The sequence below is a fragment of the Vigna angularis genome, chromosome 5 (assembly GCF_016808095.1).
Source record: "Vigna angularis cultivar LongXiaoDou No.4 chromosome 5, ASM1680809v1, whole genome shotgun sequence".
Taxonomy (NCBI): Eukaryota; Viridiplantae; Streptophyta; class Magnoliopsida; order Fabales; family Fabaceae; genus Vigna; species Vigna angularis.
The window spans coordinates 21964947-21989667 of NC_068974.1; the positions used below are offsets into that span (position 1 = coordinate 21964947).

The window sequence follows — 24721 nt, forward strand, 5'->3', positions numbered from 1 at the left end:
CATAAAGTATTTCAAGTAAAGTATTACAAAGTATTCATGGATTAGCTCCCCTACCTCATTTTCCAGGAAAGAAAACTTTATGCTCTAAATTCCAAGCCTCCTCTCTTGCTTGCTTTCACTTTTATACAGGTTCACAAAACTTCTAAAGTACACCCACATCTCCTATCTTAACCTTACATTCTCATCTTCTTGCTATGAGAAGTTTCACTCTATTGACAAAGATCCTCCAGTACACTACATCAAATAAGGTTAAACAATATCTCAATAAGACCAATAAAACAACAAAGCCCCTAAATGGTAAAAAAAAAATTTAAAACAACTCAAACCCACCGAACAACAACAAACGATTGCCTAAAGGAACGGTCCAACGGCGGTGGAAAGGCGGTGCTTTCGGTGGCAGTTGCTTCCAAACGGCGGAATGTGCTCCGGTGAACGACGCTGGTTTGCGAAACAGGCAATACTTTCGTCAACAGCAGCACTCCGGCACTCCGGTGAAGCTTTTAGGGAGAGGCACGAAAAGGGGTGGGTGGGAGAGAAGTCCTTCTCTCTAGGGTTCTCTCTCTCTAAGGTTGTTTCAGAATTCAATTTTGAAATGACAAAATGAAACCCGCCACTTGAAACTCTATCCCCATTTTCCTTTCCACGTCATTTTCCTTTTTCTAATTTAATTTCCATGTGGACCAATGACATTTTGACACGTGGCCCGTGTAAAAATGTTGTCAAATATTGTTGTTAAAGTATCATTTCCCTTTTATTAAACCAAATTTAATAGAGAGCTTCATGTTGTACATATAATTGTACAAAATTTATTCCTACAATTTTATTTTATTTTTTTCCAACAATTGGTGTTCACTTAAGATATGATTTGAACAACTATTTTTGTAATTCACTATGACTTTGTATAATTTATTATTAATATAAAAAATATCATACTAAAAATAGAATTTAAAATTTAAAATATATTTAAAAGTTTATAAATACATTTAAGTTTTAAAATTTAAACAACTTTTTTAGTTAAATTTTCACAAAATTGTAATCCAATAATTTTACTTCTAATCAAAATTATCTATTTTATTTATCTAATATTATTTGATGAACCAGTAGGATTAAATTTGCTTAGGATAAGATCTTAATTCTACTGCCTGTTTTATATATAAAAACATACACATACCGTACTTTTCTACTATGTTTTTTCTTCTTTACTCAACCAATACTATTTCTATACGTTTCCACAAAAGTTGTGTATCTTTTATAAAAACTTTTGAAGCATCCAAAATATTCAAAGTCTTTTTTATTAGTGACTGAAGTGATATCTTTAACTGCAACAATGCACACAGTGAAATTCATTGCTGAAAAAATTTGACAATATTTACCATAGAGGATATTAGACCATAAAGGAGATAAAGGCTGAAGAGTAAAAGTCATATATAGAGAAGCCAAAGAAAAAACTAATGCTTGCATAGTGTTAATCTATCACGTAACAACACGCACAAAAAAGCTTCACACAGATATATGCAACTATGTACAAAATTATACCAAAAATACAATAATAAGATAATTTAATATATATATATATATATATATATATATATATATATATATATATATATATATATATATATATATATATATATATTACATTTTCTTGTTATTGTTTCTTGTTTTTTGGTATAATTTTGTACATACATCTAGTTTTATGTCAAGCTTATATATATACTAAAAAATGTATGAAATTTATTAAAAACATATAATAATTATTGTGTGAATTCAAATTAAAATAATATATATTAAATATTATAAAAATAAAAACTTATAAATCATGATAAATATACTAATATATTATAAATTAAATACATGGTTAAATATAATTAAAATGTCTTAAAAATATCGAATACAAATACATATTAAATAAAAATATGATAGAGATTGGAGTATTGGGAATCATATTTTTACTCATATAATTGTGTGATTAGCTAGTTTAGCCCTATGTCACAAGACATGAATATTCTTGGTAGTACCAAAGCAAAGCACAAACCCACATATCAAGTTTTGAGAAAGATTCTAAAAGAGATCATAGTCCAGATAATAAAAGGGAACTTGTGCTTTGCATCAGAATCAAAGTAAACCCTAACAGAAGGGAGAATAATGAAAGTTGTAATAGCTTCCCTGCCACAGTTCCACGGAACCTACACCTACATAAACCCTCATCATGGTTCAATGTCACTCATCTCTCCAACCAACTTTTCTAGCATTTGGGTTGCAAATTGCAATACCAACTTTCCATTTGCAAAATCTTTGAGATCTTCCAATGGCCACATTCATCTTTAGGTCTAACAAAGCAGTGCATGCCTTTGTTGGCTGTCTTTGTCTTCTGCTGATGGTTCAAAAGGGTGCTTCCTATGATTTTGTAGTTGGTGGCCAAAAGGGTTGGAGTGTTCCCAATGATCCCACTTTCAATCCTTTCAATCAATGGGCAGAAAAGAGCCGTTTTCAAGTTGGAGACTCCCTTGGTGAGCTTTCTTCATTCAATCTATGCTTCCTATTTTTTACACAGTTTAACATTTCACTTTAGATCATCCAATTGATATACTTCTACTTTGACTTTGGTTAATGATTCTTATATTCTTTTGTCCCAAATCAACCTTTTCAATATATGTATAACTTTGATAATCTGATATACGTTGCAAAAATCAGAGTACAAAACCAGTATGTCACCATCAACACTAGTTATTAAACTTTAAAATATATGGGTATTGCAGTGTTCAACTACCAATCTGGCCAAGACTCAGTGCTGTATGTAAAGAGTGAAGACTATGCGAGCTGCAACACCGATTCACCTTATTCAAAATTCTCTGATGGCCATACAGTCTTCAAGCTAGACAAATCAGGGCCTCACTTTTTCATAAGTGGAAGCAAAGACAACTGCCTGAAAAATGAAAAGTTAACAGTGATTGTGCTTGCTGAAAGGAACAAAAACAGCAACCAAAGCACCAATGCTTCTCCACCTTCACCACAATCATCATCTTCATCACCACCACCTACTACTGGGCAAGAGGGTCAATCTCCAACTTCAGACACAAACCAAACACCAAGCCCTGTTAGTGAACCTCCACCTCCCAATGCTGCTGCTTCAGCCTTTCTCTCTCTTGCTGGCTCTGTTGGAGCATTCATGGTTTCAGTCATCATGCTTTTATCTTTCTAAGAATTTATGAGTGGTTGAGGATTGATTTCGTCTTTTTTTTTCTTTTCCATACAATTCTTTTTTATTTTTTCATTTTTCTGTTCTTTGTTTCCTATGCTTTGAGGTAAGAACTACTGAACTTGCTGGTCTTTGGTTCAAAGTTGGGATGTTTGATATATATTTGTGAAGATTGAATAATAATAATAATGAGCTGACAGTGATTGATTTAGCCTTCTGTGTGATTCTTTCTTTCTTACATACCACCTTCTTGTATAAACGATATTCTCGTGAAATGAAATAAAACCATTATTTATTTATTTAGTTACAAAACGCAGGAAAATATTTCGTGATAATATGAAAAATGAGACAAAATTTATTTCTTCGAAATGTTTTTTCAAAATATAAGATAGAGAAAAAAAGACAAAATTAGTTGTGAAAAAGTACATAACAAAGTTATAAAGAAGAAAATCAATTGGCAAGATGAGACAACAAAAAAAGGTCAAAGTTATACGACTTTAAAATATATTAAAAAGTAAATGTATAACATATACTTACTTATATATTATGTGTATTTACAATTTTATTATATTAAAATAACATAAATTAAAAAAAAAGTATACTTTTGTAAAAATAATTTTAAAAAGTATTAAACAGGTAAAAGTACAAGCTTGCGAAATATGTATGTATATTTTATTACATTAAAATAATATAATTTCAAAAACGTGTAGTTTTGTAAAAATGATATTAAAAATATTAAAATAATACAATTTAATATATATATATATATATTATAAAAATAATAATAACAAATTATGTGAGGATTATTCATGAAAAGAACATTATTTAATCATTTTAAATCACTTTTTTAATTAGTTACTTTATTAAATAAAAAAATTATTTAATAAAGAGTTGAATTATCTAACTAAAAGATGTCATGTTATATCAACTAGTTTATATGTAAATAATAGATGTCTTTATATATTATTGAGATATTATAATTACGAATATTTATTTTATTTTATTATTGATTAGAAGATATATTTTTAACCTATTTATAGACACAATTTTGGTCATATTTAGTTGATGAATTTTTTGGTTGTAAGTTTGTCTTGTGTAATAGATTTTTGTAATATGTGTATTTCCATTGATCGCTTGATGAATATAAAATCATTCATTTTCTTACTTATAATCATTTTGTTAAATATAGTGAAAAATTATGTATGAGATTAATATTCTCTTATATATGTTGAATATACATAGATACTCTATCTATAATAAAAAAATATGGGCTAATTTCAAAATATAAAAAAGAAGTAATAACAAACTAAGATATATAAGATATTTAATAATCTAACATCTAATATTATAGAGCTGGTGCATACAAATTGTATCTACTAAACTTGTTACAAATATAATTAATTCTCGGTCGTAAAAACTTAGTGAAAGTAACTACTAACTAATCACTTGAATTAACGAACTCAGTCTTGATGTCTCTAGATATAATCTTCTCTTGAATGAAATGACAGTCAATCTCAATATGTTTGGTCCTCTTATGAAAGACAAGATTAGAACTAATATGAAAATTAGCCTTATTGTCACATATAAGTGACATCTTCAAATTGTAACTCTCAAAGCAATTGTTTAAGTCAAACTCACAAGTGGTTGACCACTACAAAAAAATTGTGTTTTATATATGGATTATTACATACGGATTTTAATCCGTATGTATTAAACATTTTACATACAGATATTATATACGGATTTTTAATTAATTAATAATTAAAAAAACTTTAGAAAAAGCTCTGATCTTCTTCTAACTTCTTCTAACTTTGAAAAAAAAACCTAACTACAACTCTCCAAAATGAGTCCCTCACTCACTCACTGACCCTTCCTTTCTTCCTTCATTTCGGATAAAAAAAAACCCACAAATCCTTTCTTCTCCCTTTTTCTCAGTAGAAGAAACCCTCAGATGGTTTTGTTTCCTCATCTCACATCTTACTTCTTTCTTCTTCCTTCCATCCTTGTAGCCACGCGTTCTTCCTTTTGCCACGTCTTCATTCAGACCGCATCATCAGCCACGTTCATTTTCTTCTCGAGAGCTCACCATCAACGGTAAGTTTTCTTTCTCTTCACAGATTCATTATCTTATTTCATATTTCTTTCCTTCCTCAGCCTATTTAACAACAAAATTCCTCTTCCACCGATTATCTTCATCTCCTTCTAGGGTTTCGTCATCCTTTCACCATTTTCTTGAAGTTTCACCGATTAAATCCTCTTTTACTCCGTTTAAAAGCTTTTCCTCCGATTGAAAATTCTTTTCCACCGTTCAATCTCGTTTTGAACCGATTAATCGGTTCATTTTAAGTTTCCCTTTCTTGGGTTCCTTTAGTCCAGATTAGGGTTCCTACTCTATTTAGGGTTTCTGTGAGTCCTATCTCTGATTCGGTTCGTTCTCCTTCAAATTCTCTCTTCTATTTTTGCCTAGGGTTGGTGCAAAGGTTATCGCCATTAGGTCTTGGTAGAATCTTTCTTGATTTCTAATTCCTCGTTATTTCGCTGCGTTTCATTCTCGAAGAAGCTTCAAGGTCCTTTAAATCAGCTCGCGTCGCGCGTTCAGTCCTCTTCCTTGGAGCCTCTTCCATCAGGTGGTATTCAGAGCTTTGATTCTTCCACGCAATTCAAAAGCTAAGTATCTCTCTCCTTTGTGTCGTGTTTTCATTTGATTCATTATTGTGTTGACACTGTTTCGCATCTTTGTTTTGATGTTTTTCTCTGATTCATGTAAGGTTGAATTTGTATTGGCATGTTTTGTCTTAATTATGAGTATTATATGTTAATTCTGCTCATAAACTGTTTGTTTAAATGTCTAAGAGAGCTAATATGATATTGTTCATTCTTGATAACTTACTACTCTTCATATTAAAATGTGCTCTCTGTATCCTCACGCCAAAGGCATACTGTGGCATACTGTTAGGGCTCAAAGAGAAAGGCATCGACGTTGCAATCGCTGCTCGCTCACCAACTGCTGACATAGCAACAGTTTTCCTTAACAAATTGGGTTTCTCGCCGTTGATCAATCTTTTTCATTTTTCTTTGTAATGGAGGTTTCTTTTTGTCATGTTAATACAGGGTTTGATCACAAATAATGAAAGGCATTAGAGGAGCCATTTGTGGATGAAGAGGATAATTATAGCGGTGTTGCATGTTTGAATGTGATAGCAAAACGAATTGTTACAGTTTTTGCTTCTTTAAGAGGATAATTATAGCGGTAATACTAGGATTAGACATCCTCTTTTCTAATTCTGAATGTTGTTTTATTTTTCTTTTGGAATGATGGAATTTTGACAATGAAGTATATTTTATAGGTATGTATTTTTAATGTATGTTAATTATGATGCAGGGGCTAGTTTTTTAAACATTATAGTTTGTTCTGTCATCCAACATGATTTGATTTTTATCTCTGCAGTCATGTCGGTATCCAGGTGGAAGATAATATATGTATTCTATGCTTAGATTTATGATGAATGGTATAAGTAAAGATATCCTTGATTTCTTCTATTTGTTTTTAGAGGCGGCTTGGTTTCTACTATTTAACCATTTAACCTATTTAGATTACTTAGTGTGTTTATAAAGAAATTTACTTATTGTGTTTCAGTTCAATCATTTCTATAAGAATAAGAATCAATTAAAAAGAAAAAAGGCTTTATCATTTTTCTGTTAACTGTTCTAACTATATAGTATTTGTAATTTGTCTATTAATGCGGGTGCTTCATGCTACAATGATGAAGCGGTTTGAGATTGCAGAGCTGGTGGAGAATTTGAATGCATCAAATAGTCAAGTAAATTTCTTTTTGGTAATATTTTACATTCCAACATTTTATATGTACCAATATTTTACCCTCCACTTAATACCTTTTTATATATAAGCTTTTCTCACCTTTGCAATTAATATTATCTACACATTTATATTGTAGTTAATTTATTAATTTGATTTATGTTACTGGTTTGATTTTGAACCCAGTAAGTTATACATATTATACTATTTGCCAAAGAAATTAATTTTAATGTTTGAATACTAAATTAGAAATTAATGTGATTAAATAATTGATTAATTATTGATCAAATGTTATTACATTATTTGTTAGCTCTAAAAATATAAATAATGTGAAGATGCAATATTAGAAAATATTTTAGTTATGACAAAAGCTTTGGACTTAGTCAAAGTTGTTTTGATTTTGATTATGGTGAAGAAAGTCGGTATAGTTGATTGTCTATGTAGACCTACATAATTATCATACTATAATATTACAAATCGTTTTCTTATATATTAGTAGTAAATGTTCAAATTTTACTTTATTACGTTCACTAAAAAAAACTTACAGATTGTATGACTTTTTGTTTCTAGATTGGCAGTTTGATGTATCAGCCTCGACATCTTCGTTGCCTCCTATTAGTGGTGGTGATATTTACATGGTGAGATAGACTCATTAAAAGAACTTTTCAGAACTTATACCACTGAATCGACTCACCGAGGCTTTGGAGAAGTTTATATCTCATCTATATCATCTATTGTTTTTTTTTGCAGAAGTCAAGGAAGTCTTGGTTTCAATTTCAGTCTTCTTAGAAGCACTTCTTTCAGTAATTCTTTTCTGCATCTGAATCATCATATCCTCCTTTCTCTTTCTATTTTCCTCCTTCTATAATGTCTTTTCTGAAGAATATCAAGGTTCCTTCTTTCATGAAGCAAACAAACCTAAAGATGAGCATGACAAGATATTCATAGTACATGGAGTCTCTAGAAGCAAAAGAGAAGCAAGTGATACTTTTGTAGTCTTAGCTGAACTAAAAAAATTTACTACTGTCTAGTATGATATTTATCATTGTAAATGGTTTTGACATAGTGCCAACTTAGATTTAGATTGATAAGTTTGTTTATTATGAGTATATATTAAAATTGTGGTTGTTGAATAGGTAACACATTATAATAGATTTCTTAATGTAATTATTTAAGAGTTTCTTACTGAATTTGTTTCTTTGAATTCTATTTATAAAAGGTAATTCTTACTATTTGAAAATTTGGCAATTGTATTTGATATTTATCAACTATATAGAACTTTTAATTATTGAGTGCATACAAGAAATCACAGTTTTTTCTTTTGTAAAATAAAAAGTTACATACGGATTTTTTTTGTATATAATTACATATGAATTTTATATACAGATTTTTCCGTATGTAAATTATATACGGATATATCCGTATGTAATTTAGCTACACCTTTTTTATATACAGATTTTTGACCGTATATAATCCGTATGTAATATCATGTTATATACGGATTTTGAACATTATATACGGATTTTGGCTGTATGTAATTGGAATTTTTCTTGTAGTGGACGCTATAACTCAATATTTTACTTCTACACTATATTTTACTTCTACACTAGATCTTGCCACAACACTCTTGGAAAATCACTCTTGTATGGTTATTAAAATCATATAACAACCATTTTCCAAGAGATCCTTTAATGTACTCTAATATACATATAATTGTATTCCAATGATCTTCACACAGGGAATTAAGGAATTGGTTTACCACATTAACTACAAAGGAAATGCCAGAACAAGTAACTATAAGATAATCAATTTTATAACTATTCTTCTATATTTTTCGGGGTCTAACATAGAATCCTCCTATTTTGGTAAAGTTTAGTATTAAGATCCATGAGTGTGTCAATATATTTTGAATCCATCAACCTAGTTTCAACCAAAATATCCAATGCATACTTCCTTTGATATATAATAATACCATTGTTGGATTGTTCTGCCTCAATACCTAAGAAAATATCTAAGTTTGTAAGAACGATGTCATCAATATATATTATCAAGTAGACACATTCAACACTCGAGTGAAGATAAAAGACTTAATGATCTGCCCATACTAAGTCATACCAAATTATTGAACAACGTTACTAAATTTTCCAAACCAAGTTCCAGGAAACTGTTTTAGACCATATAAGGATTTGCAAGATGACATACCAACAGTGGGTTGGCCTATTGTTTTAGTTGAGGATTTTGCCATGTGTAAGATTCTGATTGGATCTGCTTTTTGTTAGTAGTAAAAGGGGTGTGAAATAGGAAAATCAGGGGGTGTAGAAGTAAAATGACTCATTGCTAATAAAGGGAGTGTATAAGTGAAACTAGGGGTGCATTCAAATCTTTGTATATTTCTTTCCAGAATTCACTAATTTTAGCCTTATTTTATGACTTAGACAATTTAATTTCATGCTTTGAATGAATTAAACTTTATTTTCAGCCGCATCAACAAGCATTAGAATATGCAAAAATAATTATGAACCTAAAAATCACATTTTAATACCTTTTAACTCCCATACTCAATAAGTTTAATATCACAAATCCTATTTAAACATCAAAATTCCATCAAAATTTCAAAATTAAACCTGAAATGTGGACATAAATATACACTCATCAGAGTGACAACAACACAGGATGGGTATATGCACTAAACTAAAGAAATCCTAAGCTACCAAGAAATCAAATTAAGCCAAAAAAATATGTTATTCACAAGACAATCAAATTGAATATGCAGATATTAAAAGACATAAAAAAAACAATTATAAGACCAGTGTCATAAAAGGTTGTAGAAATCAATCATCATAGCAAAAATCAGAGTTGATCATTAAATTTGTTTGCCTAATTGAATCCCAATGTGACTCAAGAAGAAGACCTCTTGAATAAAATAGATCCAATTTCGGGTTCTGCAATTCCAATTTCAGAAATTGGAATTGTGCACATTCCCATTCAATTATTCAAACAAATCAAAGTTTAAATCTGAATTAAGCTTGAGAAAGAATTAGTGTTGTCAAAATGAATCACCTGGTCTTACCCGATCTAGCCCATCACGGGTTGGCCACTTAGTCCCAACCCAACTCACTTATTAGTTAGTTGAAAAAAATTGAATCCAGCTTGAGTCACCACGGGTTGGTGGGTTAAACTAGTTGGCTTAATGACTTACTTAATTACAAGTTTTTTATTCAATTAAAAAAAATAACAATTTTTTTTCTAATTCAATCTAAATTAATTTCAATCCAAAATCATATTAAACTTCAAAGACAATTCAAAATAAAAAGAATATAATATAATTCAAATACAATCCAAAACCATTTTAGACTCCGAATATAATCCAAATGCAAACAAAAAAACCAAAATTAGGTGGGTTAGTGAGTTAACCCAGCTCACCACAACCTGGGTTAGCCGAGTTCTTAGTGGGCTGGGCTCAAAATTGACCCATATCGAAATTTCAATTTTTTTTCAATCCAACTCAGTCCAAACCTGCGGTAGGCTGGATTGGTTCATGGGTTCCAACCCATTTTGACAACACTAGAAAGAACACAACATGATAACTACTACTACGATGTAAATTCAAAGACCCAAAGCTAAACTAAAAATAGATAGCAAGAATTAAAAAGGTAGTCTCCATCTACATTATCTCTACTACAACCACCCTACCAGATTGTAAACAACCTAAGAACTAGGATCAAATTAGAGAAAACCTACTCAAATTTGAATCAAAAAATTAAGAATTCTATAGAAGAAACATAATTGCAAGAGAGAGAAAATTGAACAAATAAAGAATCAACGTTTACATATTGAAAGAAATTCAAGACTACTTCGGTGACTAAAAATCTAGCTTGTAGAGCAAACATTCTAGAAGCTTGTAGGCCTTTGACTAAAACAGTCTCCAAGTTGCTCTCTTTTGTGAGACATATGCTCTTTCCACATGGCATTCTCCTAACGGTGAGGATTTCTCCTTAGTAGTGACCATGTGTTCCTAATGAAGAGTATTTTTCCTTAGTAGTGGTCATATGTGTCATTCTTTTAATGGAGAGGTTTTTACCTTGGTCTCCAAGTTAGAGTATTAGGGTTTTGCTTCTATAATTTGGAGACACCTTTAGGGTTACCTAAGCTTATAAATAGAGGTATCTTCCCATATAAATTAACCTTTGAATCTTTATGTTGTCAAATTTGTATCATACTACTGAACTTAGGTCACAAAGGCTAGAGCACTCTTTTTATGTTTCCTCTAGTCAACCTTCCTTAAGAGTTGACTCAACCTCTCTTGAGATCACCAAAAGACCACCCTACTCTCTCTCTTTGCTTGAGTCATATAGCCTAGAGGAGTTATCATCTCACGACATTAAACCTATCATATGTGCATAATATTCTCATCACCATCAAACTTCTGCAACCACCAACTCATTTGAAAATCTCCACCATACTCAACTTATAAAAGCTTATTCCATCTATTATACTATTTTAATTTAAATGGATAAGTAAATAATATTTAAGGTAAAAAGAATAAATTTTACATTGATTTAAAAATTAAAGTTGAGAAATTTTAAGAAATGATATTAATATTTTTTAAAACTAATAATAATAATGCAATAAAATTATATTAAGAAGTGATTCCATATATGAAGGTTATTTTAGCAATGACAATGATACTTTAACAACAACATTTGACAATATTTTGACACTAACCACGTGTCAAAATGTTAGTGGTATACGTGGAAAACAATATTTAAAAATGAGAATGACATGGAAAGAGAATTGGGGGAAGGGTTTGAAAGTGAGGAGGTTCATTTTCTCTCTTTAGAATTTGAATCTGAGGCAAGGTGTGAGAGAGAACTCAAGCTTAGAGAGAGAAAGCGAACCCTAGAGTGAGTCTCGCTCCTTCCCACCCAGCCAACCTAGCTCTTCCCAGAAACGTGTCGGTACAAGCATGGTTCGTCGAAATTTCATGTGAGGAAGTGGTGTCCGTTCCGGTGATCGGCGGCGTTGGAAGCTTTGATTGGAACCGCCACCGACAAAGGCGTGTTTTGCGCTACCGCCGTTTACATCTACTCACCCACCCAATCATTGTGGTTCGTCTTCCTCGGAGCGTCGCGGTCCTTTGTCCGTCAGAGTGCCGCCGTCGACGTTTACCCACCCACCCATCTTGCTCTATGCCACCCACCGAGAGGCGTTGATGTTCATTAAAGCATGGTCGGACTGTCTTTGTTCATCAAAAGTTGGTTTAGTTTGTTTAAATTTGTAATGACATTTATGTGTTGTTGTGTTTTTTGGGTATTTTCAAGGTATGGTTTAGTGTGGGTTGACATTGTGTAGAAGATTTAGTGGTTGATGGCATTTTTGGGTGGAAAGTATGAAATTCTTTTCTAATTTTTTTGACCATTTACTGGTTTAGTTCTTTCGACACAATTATTATGCCATTTATAAACAATCTCATGTCCAAAGAACCATTCTTTGTAAAACTCATGGTGCAGAAACTGCAGTGGTAGCAACGACAAAATAAGTGGGGACTTTAGGCAAATGTTTTGCACAACTAGGTCAACTATGTTGCAGGTACCACACTTGCACACTCCAAGGCAACCAAATTTGTAAGTTTTTTTAATGTTTATTTATGCAAATAAACAATTTTATTGTTTCATTGATATGTTAAATAACATTATTTGGGAGCCTTGATAAAAGATGTTGTATTTTATTGATATTTTGTGCATTTATCTCTTTGTAGGAGGAACTGTAACATGTTAGGGAGAAGTATGTTTGTGATTGGATCTTGGATGTGGACAATGTTCGGAGGGATGAAGTGTTGCAAGATTTAGGCCTTATGTAGATGTTGTTGAATAGGGATTTTTGCAATGTGATTGATGTTTTGTTTACAACTTTTTGAATATGTATTGATGAGGTCTGAATGTACATATTTTTTTGTTAGAAATGTTCAAAGAAATGTATTGGTTACATTTATTGATAATCAAATTTAAAGATGAGAATGATCATTGTTTACGATGTATGTACTATAGTTCCCACAAAATTTGGATGTCATTATTTAGGAAATCTTGTATGTACAGAGTTCTATGAAGAATAAATGATGAAATGTGCAAAATATTTGGCTTAAGTCTCAATGAATGCATCAACATGACTTCTATGTTCATTAAGTATGAACAAAAGAATTGTGCAAAGGAAACAATATTTATAAATTCATGGTGCAGAAACAACTTTGGTAGCAAAAGCAAAATAAGTGGGGACTTCAGGCAAAGATTTTGCACAACGAGGTCAATTATGACAATGACATTCATTTTGAAGTTTCAATTTCTTCCTTAACAATATTTGAACATAAAAGTGTTTTTGAGACCATTATTATGACATTTATATACAATTTCATGTTCAAGGAAACAATGTTTGTAAAACTCATGGTGTAGAAACAACTTTGGTAGCAAAGGCAAAATAAGTGGGGACTTCAGGCAAAGATTTTGCACAGCCAGGTCAACTATGAAAATGACATTCATTATGGAGTTTCAATTTCTTCCTCAACAATATTTGAACATAAAAGTGTTGTTGAGACCATTATTATGACATTTATATACAATTCAATGTATAAAGAAACAATATTTGTAATAATCATGTGCAGAAACAACTTTGGTAGCAAAGGTAAAATAACTGGGGACTTCAGGCAAAGGTTTTGCATAGCGAGGTCAACTATGACAATGACATTCATTTTCAAGTTTAAATTTCTTCCTTAACAATATTTTAACATAAAAGTGTTTTTGAGACCATTATTATGACATTTATATACAATTTCATGTCCAAGGAAACAATATTTGTAAAACTCATGTGTAGAAACAGCTTTGGTAGTAAAAGCAAAATAAGTGGAGACTTCAGGCAAAGGTTTTGCACAACGATGTCAACTATGAAAATGATATTCATTTTCAAGTTTCAATTTCTTTCTTAACAATATTTTAACATAAAAGTGATGTTGAGACCTTTATTATGACATTTATATACAATTCCATGTCCAAGGACACAATGTTTGTAAAACTCATTATGCATAAACAACTTTGGTAACAAAGTCAAAATAAGTAGGGACTTCAGGCAAAGGTTTTGCACAACCAGATGAACTATGAAAATGACATTCATTTTGAATTTTCAATTTCTTCCTTAACAATATTTGAACATAAAAGTGATGTCCAAACAATTGTTATGAAATTTATATACAATTTTATGTTCAAGGAAACAATATTGGTAAAACTCATGGTGCAGAAACTGCTTTGGTAGCAAAGACAAAATAAGTGGGGATTTCAGACAAAGGTTTTGCACAATCAGGTCAACTATGAAAATGACATTCATTTTAAAGTGCACAATTCTTTTGTTCATACTTAATGGACATACAAGTCATGTTGACGCATTCATTGAGACTTAAGCCAAATATGTTGCATATTTCATCATTTATTTTACATAGAACCCTATACATACAAGATTTCCTAAATAATGACATCCAAATTTCGTGGGGACTGCAGTACATACATCGTAAATAATGATCATGATCATCTTCATATTTGATTATCAATAAATGTAACCAATACATTTTTTTGAACATTTCTAACAAAAAATATGTACATTCAAACCTCATCAATACATATTCAAAAAGTTGTAAACAAAACATCAATCACATTGCAAAAATCCATATTCAACAAAATCTACATAAGGCCTAAATCTTGCAACATTTCATCCCTCCGCATATTGTCCACATCCAAGATCCAATCACAAACATAGTTCTCCCTAACCTGTTGCAATTCCTCCTACAAAGAGATAAGTGCACAAAATATCAATAAAATGCAACATCTTCTATCACAGTTACGTATGTGGGCACTGTGTTGCCTTCGTATTTCTCAATGTCATCTCACAACTCCATAAATTTCAAAAGAATAACTCCACAATCATATCTACATCAAACAAAGTCCAACATACAAATAATGTTATTTAACATATTAATGAAACAATAAAAAATTTTATTTGTAGAAATAAACATTAAAAAACTTACAAGTTTGGTTGGCTTGGAGTGTGCAAGTGTGGTACCTGCAACGTAGTTGACCTGGTTGTGCAAAACATTTGCCTGAAGTCCCCACTTATTTTGTCGTTGCTACCACTTCAATTTCTGCATCATGAGTTTTACAAAGAATTTCTTTGGACATGAAATTGTATATAAATGGCATAATAATTGTGTCGAAAGAACTAAACTAGTAAATGGTCAGAAAAATTAGAAAAGAATTTCGTACTTTCCACCCAAAAATGCCATCAACCACTAAATCTTTTACACAACGTCAACCCAAACTAAACCATACCTTGAAAAATACCCAAAAAACACAATAACACATGATACGCGGGGACCAAGCACGATGATACACCAAGGTCCGATCACTCGAAGGATGGCCAAAAAGCTCCAAAAGGACCTTGAAGATTCCTCTCCAGAAGGTCAAGTGCTCTTTGCATGCTTTGAGTGGAATACAGGAGCCCATTCAGATGATCCAGAATGGCCCAAACCAACACACGGGGAAGGATAGAAGAAGTCCAAGCAAAGAGGCTGAGTGTCAACGTGTTTGCTGATGCTTTTATGCACGTGCATTTTGTGCAAGTTTCTATATTTTCAGCACATTTCATGCCTTGCCACGTGGTCTATGATCCAAAAATTATGGCTTTCATCAGCACCGTACAAGGCTAGGTGAATATCCTATAAATTCACCTTAGCCTTACTTGTAAGGGGACTTTTGGAAGATAATAGAGAAATTCTGCTAATGCAATTTTCCAGCCACTTTCTCTGCACCGAGAGTCCTTCAATTGCATCTTCACTCACCCCTATAGCTTCTTTCCTTGAATGGAAGGTCGTCTGAGCTGTAGCCGCTTCACCTAAGCACTTCATCCATTCCATACACCATATCCGTGGCCAGCTTCCACTTTACTTTCGCTAATCCAATTGCACAATGGTCTTCGTTGGTTTCTACATCTGGACGAAGCTATCAAGTGGTATTCAGAGCCATGGCGTTCTTCCGTCCAGCTAAGTCTAGTTGTTTGGTTTTCCTTCACTGTCATTTTGTTCCTTTATCTGTTTTGATTTGAAAGTGTTTTGTCCATTAAATCTGCTATTTCTGGTTGCTGTTTTTAGGTTCTGTTGAGTTTGTGTTTGTCCAACTTTTATTGCTTTATTCGTATTATCATTTTGAATCGGTCCATTTCAATGTTTGATTCATTTTGTTTATCATTTCTGTTTTGTAATGTCAAGTAATGTGCATTGCTATGCTTTGTGTCATTTGTCAATTAAATCTGATGTAATGAGCTGCAATTTAATCTGCTGTGAGGCAATTGAATTTTGATTGGAAGTACATTTTGTCCATCATCAAAGAGCTATGAAATTCGTTTGAATGAGCTTGATGGCAAATGTACAATCAGATCTTGAACTTCAACTCACTTGCATTACAACTGTTTGAAGAATTTTTTAATACTGTTTCATTAGCTGTATTTTCCATTGGAGCAAATTTGTGATGAGTTTTCTGCTGGCCAAAGTCAATTGCATACCATATGAGCCATGAAATGCTTAGGCATAGCTTGGATGCATTGAGAAAATTCCAACAGCACTCTTCAAAGCAGTTGGCCGATCTGCACTTTATTTGTTGGGTCATTTTTGTGTTTTAAATCTGGTTTGAGCATTTAGATCTTTGCCAACCATCCAATACGTTTTTCTGCTACTTTGAGCAAATTTCAATTGCTGTTTTGGAGTCTAATTCATTGTTCCAAGTCGGATTAAAGTGTTATTTCAAAATTTGGATACTAGGGTTGTTTGTTTGAATTGCACATGAACTGAATATACCAAATTGTTATATAGCTTGAATTTGTCACGAAAAATGAGTCAAACAAGTTTCTATTAATCAATTAAACATGTTTCTGAAAAGCTAATCTAAATATAAAGGGTTCTGTGCATTTTCACTAATCAACTCATTCACTTTAAAGCACTTTTTTGGTTCAAATCAATTGCTGCAATAGAATTCGCCTGTTTTTGAAAATTGATTTGGTGCATTGAACATGGTTTGACAGTTGTAGCAAAAGCTTGAGTCCATATAAAAGAATTAGAACATTAAAAAAGAATTGGAATTACATTAAAAAGCTAATTGGACCAGTACAACAAGTTTTTGAAATCAGCATAAAGCAAAATCAAAAATTTTGCACCAAACTGCCTTGTCATTGAGACATTTTCACAAACAGTTTGCAACATTTGCATTGCATCTTTGATTTGAACTCTTTTTTCGACTTGTGGTCTTTTCTTGCTTTCTTAATCCACTCTAGAACTCATCCTAGGATCATTTTGAGGTGCCTCCTTATTTGTTACCATTTTTTTTGCTTGTTTTTGAGTTCTTGGCTATCTTGCTCACAAGTTGTTTGATAAAAGGGCTTGTGTTGCTGTCATTTTTTTGAGTCCAATCTCTGGCAGCATTACAGTTTCTACTAGCATTTTTCTGGTGTTACGGTGATTTGTTTAAAGTGCTTTATGTAGGTGCAACACAGCCAGACTCCTAAACATTCAAGGTAGCATCATAGGAAGTGGAGTGGGTGAAGAATTAAGCACTAGATTTAACTCTGATGCAGTTTTTGTTCACGGCTAGAATTGCAAAATCTGAGAGCTTTGTGCAGTAGCAGAATACACCAGTAGCAGCTGCGAGAATTGTTTGAACTATTCTAGTTCATTTGTTTTGAGAGGCCAAAGCTGCTTTCATATTTATTTTTCCCTTCCATTTTGTGTACCTTGTACTTTTCCCTCATTTCAATTCTTTGCAATTGGCCATTAAGCAAGTGACTTGGAAGATTCTCAAGTGTTCTTCCATCACTTGCAAACTTTGAATTTTTTATTTTTATTTTTTTTTCTTCTTAAAATTGGTAGACAGTGAGTGTGTCTTGGATCCAAAGTTCCAAGCCTCACTTAGGAGATCTAATTTCTTTCAATTCTTGCAAGCGCATAGGCAAAATCTTAGAGTCCAAACTTAGATTCTAAATTTTTTTTTCTTAAGTAACTCACATTCTTGTGATCTTAAAAGTAATTTTGAGTTAAAATAACTAAGTAAGTAACCTAGAACACTTTTGGCAGGGCAAGACTTGGTATTTAAGCAACCCTAGTGGTTCACCTCTCTTACCTAGAATTTGTTCTTTGGTGAAAGCTAAGTTCTTTTTAACACAAGAAAACTTTTACAATCACAAGATGTCTAGACGTCATTCTTCAAGAATTAGTGACTCTGAGGAAGAAACTACTCTCAATGACATTGCAAAACAACTCAGAGAGCTAACTCAGTGGAGAATTAATACTGATAGAAAATTTGAACATGCTCAACAAGATAGAGAACGACAAATTACCATCTTTCAAGTTGAGTTGAGAGTCATGAGAGATGAACAAAGTCGAGTTAGAGGAAGTAGGAGTGGGGAGTCCAACCATGAGAGAGAAGGTTTTCGGGTAGGAGACTACTATGAAGAACATTCTTCTTCAAGAAGGCATAAGCGAGAACCTCATGAACCCCCTCCTCCTAGGGAAGTCAACATTAATTTGCCTCATTTTTATGGAAAAGATGATGTAGAAGCCTTTCTAGATTGGGAAATGAAGGTGGAGCAACTTTTTGCTTGCCACCAAATTAGTGAAGAAAGAAAAGCTCCTTTGGCTACCCTCAGCTTTCAAGGGTATGCCATGTATTGATGGACTGCCATAGTTGAGGAAAGACGGTGCCACAATAATCCTCCAATACAATATTGGAATGATCTGATAAATGCCCTTAGGAGGAGACATATTCCCTCCTATTACCATAGAGAACTCATGGATAAGCTCCAAAGATTACAACAAAAATCTATGTATGTGGAACAATATAGACAAAAGATGGAGTTATACATGTTAAGGGCAAAAATTGAAGAAACAGATGAACTCACCATGGCCAGATTTTTGAGTGGGCTCAATTTTGAAATCAGAGATCGGGTTGAACTACTACCTTATATAAATTTGGATAGTCTTGTTCAAATGTGTATCAAGGTAGAACAACAAATTTTGCGAAAAGCTTCTGCTAAAAGGTTTCAATCCCCCTTTGAACAGAAAGTTGTTAAAGACAAAGAGCCCTTCAAACCTCTAGCCAAGATAGTTGAAAAACACAAACAAGAATCATCTTCACACACTCGCACTAGTGAGATAAAGTGTTTTAAATGTTTGGGTAGGGGTATATTGCTGCTCAATGTCCTACCAAAAGAACAATCATTTTAAGAGGTAGTGACATCTATAGCAGTGAAAGTGAATCCCCCACCAGTGAGAGTGAGAATGAGCAAGCAGAAAAAGAGGAAGCATTTGCTGTAGAGGGTCAACTTCTCATGGTGAGAAGGGTGCTTAACAGTCAAACAAGCCCAAAACACTTATCACAAAGAGAGAACATCTTTCATACAAGATGTCTAATTCAAGAAAAAACTTGTTCTCTCATTATTGATAGTGGATCTTGCTGCAATTGTTGTAGCACAAGGCTGGTTGAAAAACTGAATCTTGTTGTGATACCCCATCCAAAACCTTACAAACTTCATTGGCTAAATGAAGATGGGGATATAACAGTCAAGAATCAAGTTAAACTGGCAATTTCTATTGGGAACTTCAAAGATGAAGTTATTTGTGATATAGTTCCCATGGAAGCTTGTCATGTGCTATTGGGGCGACCATGGCAATTTGATCATAACACTACCCACCATGGTCTCACCAATACCATAACTGTGCACAAGGATGACAAGAAATTTGTGCTTCATCCTTTGTCACCTGCCTAGGTGGCCAAAGATCAAGGAACACTTACTACCTCCTCTTGTGTCAAGGAACACTTACTTGTACATCTAGTAAGTCTCAGACTTCTACTCTTTCTCTTTCAATCCAACACCTTTTACAGGATTTTGATGATATTTTTCCCAAAGAAATTCCAATTGGGCTTCCACCCTTAAGGGGAATAGAGCATCAAATTGACTTTGTACCTGAGGCAAATCTTCCTAATAGGCCTGCCTATAGGACTAACCCCCAAGAGACAAAAGAGATTGAGTCACAAGTCCTAGACTTGTTGGATAAGGGCCGGGTTCAAAAGAGCTTAAGCCCATGTGTTGTGCATGTGTTGTTGGTACCCAAGAAAGATGGAAAATGGTGCATGTGTTGTGATTGTAGGGTTATCAACAACATCAAAATAAAATACAGACATCCCATCCCTAGCCTTGATGATATGTTAGATGAATTGCATGGAGCCCAAATATTTTCCAAAATAGATCTCAAAAGCGGATATCACCAAATTCGAATCAAAGAAGGTGATGAGTGGAAAACTGCTTTTAAGACTAAGTTTGGACTATATGAGTGGCTAGTGATGCCTTTTGGCCTTACTAATGCTCCAAGCACATTCATGCGACTTATGAACCATGTCTTAAGGGATTGCATTGGGAAGTTTGTAGTTGTTTATTTTGATGAAATTTTGGTGTATAGTCAAAATTTGCAAAACCATGAAAAACATTTGAGAATTGTCTTGACAATTCTTAGAACCAATCAATTGTTTGCAAATATTGACAAATGCACCTTCTGTGTTGATAGTGTCATCTTTCTGGGTTTTGTAGTCAATAATAATGGGGTCCATGTTGACCCTGAGAAAATAAAGGCCATCCAAGATTGGCCACCCCTAAAGAATGTAGGAGAAGTAAGGAGCTTCCATGGTTTGGCAAGCTTTTATAGAAGATTTGTTCCTAACTTCTCTACTCTTGCTTCACCTCTCAATGAGTTGGTGAAAAAGGATGTTACATTCCATTGGGGAGAAAAACAACAAAAAGCCTTTGAGCTACTCAAAGAGAAGCTCACTCAAGCACCCATTCTAGCTCTACCAAATTTTTCTAAAACTTTTGAGCTAGAATGTGATGCTTCTGGTCTTGGCATATGTGCTGTGTTATTACAAGAAGGTCACCCTATTTCTTACTTTAGTAAAAAAATTCATGGGGCCACTTGTAATTACCCCACCTATGACAAAGAGCTCTATGCTCTTGTGAGGGCTCTTCAAACTTGGGAACATTACCTTGTTTCTAAAGAGTTTATCATTCATAGTGATCATGAATCACTCAAGTATTTGAAGAGCCAACACAAGTTGCAAAAGATACATGCTAAGTGGTTAGAATTTATTGAACAATTCTCCTATGTTATCAAATAAAGGGAAGTCTAATATTGTGGCAGACGCTTTATCCAGATGAAATAATCTTTTGGCCACATTAGGAGCTCAAATTCTTGGCTTTAATAACATAATTGAATTGTACACTCAAGATACTGAGTTCTCCAAAATTTATGAAGATTGCCTAAACAAGGCTCAAGGAGGTTTTTATGTGAGAGAGGGGTATCTTTTCAAAGAAGGCAAAATCTGTATACCCCAAGGATCACACAGAAAGCTCCTTGTCAAGGAAATGCATGAGGGAGGATTAATGGGGCATTTTGGGGTAGAGAAAACTCTTAGCATGTTAAAAGAAAAATTCTTTTGGCCTCACATGAGGAAAGACGTCCAAAGACATTGCTACAAGTGCATCACTTGTTTAGAATCAAAATCTAAAGCAATGCCTTATGGACTCTATACTCCTTTAAATGTTGCTTCAACCCCTTGGGAAGAAATTAACATGGATTTTGTCTTAGGACTCCCAAGAACTTCAAGGGGTTTTGATTCTATCTTTGTGGTAGTAGATCGTTTTAGTAAAATGGCTCATTTCATACCCTGCCACAAAGTAGATGATGCAAGCAACATTGCTAAAATATTCTTTAGAGATGTGGTCAAACTTCATGGACTCCCTCGAGTTATCATTTCTGATAGAGATACAAAATTTCTTAGTCACTTTTGGAGGACCTTAAGGTCTAGATTAGGGACTAAGCTTTCTTTTTCTAATACTTGTCATCCCCAAACAGATGACCAAACTGAAGTAGTAAATAGATCTCTATCAACCTTATTGAGAGTAGTTCTAAAAGGAAACCACAAATCTTGGGATGAATATCTTCCTTATGTAGAGTTTGCCTACAATAGAGTAATTCATGGAACTACTAAAATCTCTCCTTTTGAGGTTGTTTACGGATTCAACCCTTTAACACCTTTGGATTTACTACCTCTTCCGAAATCATTTGACTTTGTTCATCAAGAAGGGGTATCTAAATGTAAGTTTATTAAAGAATTACATCAAAGGGTTAGAAACCAAATTCAACAACAAAATGAGAGATATGCCAAGATCCACAATAAAGGCAAAAAAGAGATGATCTTCAATGAAGGTGATCTAGTTTGGATTCATCTTAGAAAAGAAAGATTTCCACATTTAAGAAAGTCCAAACTCAATCCTAGAGGAGATGGTCCTTTTAAAGTTTTGTGGAGGATTAATAACAATGCCTATCAGATAGATCTTCCGCCCGAATATGGCGTCCACTCTACTTTTAATGTATCTGACCTTAAACCTTTTGCAGGATATGCCACTGATGATGAAGATCCTCTGGATTTGAGGACAAATCCTTTCCAAGGGGGAGGAGATGATACGCGGGGACCAAGCACGATGATACACCAAGGTCTGATCACTCGAAGGATGGCCAAAAACCTCCAAGAGGACCTTGAAGATTCTTTTCCAAAAGGTCAAGTGCTCTTTGCATGCTTTGAGTGGAATACAGGAGCCCAATCAGATGATCCAGAATGGCCCAAACCAACACACGGGGAAGGATAGAAGAATTCTAAGCAAAGAGGCTGAGTGTCAACGTGTTTGTTGTTGCTTTTATGCACGTGTATTTTGTGCAAGTTTCTATATTTTCAGCACATTTCATGCCTTGCCACGTGGGCTATGATCCACAAATTATGGCTTTCATCAGCACCGTACAAGGCTAGGTGAATATCCTATAAATTCACCTTAGCCTTACTTGTAAGGGGACTTTTGGAAGATAATAGAGAAATTCTACTGATGCAATTTTCCAACCACTTTCTCTGCACCGAGAGTCCTTCAATTGCTTCTTCACTCACCCCTATAGCTTCTTTCCTTGAATGGAAGGCCGCTGAGCTGTAGCCGCCTCACCTAAGCACTTCATCCATTCCATACAGCCACCAAATCACACTATTTCCACTGCCAGCTTCCACTTTACTTTCGCTAATCCAATTGCACAATGGTCTTTGTTGGTTTCTGCATCTAGACGAAGCTATCAACACATAAATGCCCTAACAAATTTAAACAAACCAACCCAACTTTTAATGAACAAAGACAGTCTGACCACGCTTTAATGAACACCAACGCCTCTCAGTGGGTGGCACGGAGCAAGATGAGTGGGTGTGTAAATGTCGACGACGACACTCCGGCGGACAAAGGACTGCGACGCTCCGAGGAAGACGAACCACAATGACTGGGTGGTTGAGTAGACGTAAACGACGATAGCTAAAAAGGCGCCTTTGTCGGTGGCGGTTCCAATCAAAGCTTCCAACGCTGCCGGTCATCAGAATGGACACCACTTCCTCACACGGAACTCCGGCGGACCATGCTTGCACCGACACGTTTCTCGGAAGAGGTAGGTTGGCTAGGTGAGAGGGAGCGAGACTCACTCTAGGGTTCACTTTCTCTTTCTAAGCTTGGGTTCTCTCTCGCACCTTGCTTCAGATTCAAATTCTGAAAAGAGAAAATGAACCTCCACACTTTCAAATCCTTCCCCAATTCTCTTTGCATATCATTCTCATTTTTAAATATTGTTTTCCACGCGAACCATTCACGTTTTGACACGTGGTTAATGTCAAAATGTTGTCAAATGTTATTGTTAAAGTATCATTGTCCTTTTAGCAACCTTGGAATAACTTTTTTAGTATTTTAAAGTCTGACTAAATCAGTCAAATCATGAACAAGCTAGATTTGACTTTAGTAGATGCGTGAATAGAAAAAACATCTTTATGTGTTCACTTTATACGCTTACTTACCATAAATTAGTTCAATTTAACCAAATTAGATCCCCATGTATGCATTATCAAATGTCGTAACAATTCAATAAATATTAAAGTATACATTTCAATCAATTAAATCATGAATTAAAAAATACATTATCTTTTCTAAAATTTTACCAACAATACGATAAAAACAAGCTAACGCTTCTAAAGTCTTCTCAACATAATATTTCAATAATGGTTTCCTTTTATAGGAAGTTTTCTAACAGATCTGATAGATTCTTTATTTTTTAAGACTAAATTGTACAATTTATTATCATACCTTTATTTTGTTTTAAGATTAAATTGTGCAATTTATTATCAGACTGATATTTAACAGAAGTGTCAAAGTAAAGTAATGGATCTTTAACATTATTTTCCTATTCAAAATTATAATCTTTTTATTTTTTTATCCTTTATTTTCCTTTTACTACAATAGTAATAATAAACACTTAACCAAACACATCTTTAATTTCTCACATTTTCCTATATGTAAATTGTCCTAAACCATATTCATAGATTGATCTTCTTTTATAATAATATTTTCCACGATAGATTACAATGGAGTAGACATGTCACGTATATCAGAGATATACTTCCATATTATATACTATAGATATGAATTTTAAAAAAATTGTTCCAAAAGTCTTATTTCAAAGAATTTGTTCGAAAATACATTTAATGTGTTCTAAAAACTCT

General features: G+C 33.4%; 1 protein-coding gene and 1 long non-coding RNA gene across 2 annotated transcripts; both read left to right on the forward strand.

The window, feature by feature from the left end:
* The first annotated feature begins 2235 nt into the window (after positions 1-2235).
* On the forward strand, positions 2236-3410 carry LOC108339822 (early nodulin-like protein 3). The gene is made up of 2 exons (XM_017577039.2): positions 2236-2510; positions 2760-3410. The coding sequence occupies exons 1-2, from the start codon at positions 2309-2311 to the stop codon at positions 3200-3202; spliced, it is 645 nt and encodes a 214-aa protein (XP_017432528.1). The 5' UTR covers positions 2236-2308; the 3' UTR covers positions 3203-3410.
* A 1497-nt stretch (positions 3411-4907) lies between these two features.
* On the forward strand, positions 4908-8181 carry LOC108333154 (uncharacterized). Its single transcript, XR_008248787.1, has 4 exons — positions 4908-5293; positions 5667-7035; positions 7587-7654; positions 7767-8181. It is a non-coding gene; the product is annotated as an uncharacterized LOC108333154 (long non-coding RNA).
* Positions 8182-24721: the final 16540 nt, after the last annotated feature.

Coding starts and splice junctions, on each gene's coding strand:
- LOC108339822 (XM_017577039.2), top strand. CDS start 2,309: ATGGCCACATTCATCTTTAGGTCTAACAAAGCAGTGCATGCCTTTGTT. Junction 2,511..2,759: donor TCAAGTTGGAGACTCCCTTG/GTGAGCTTTCTT, acceptor TGGGTATTGCAG/TGTTCAACTACCAATCTGGC.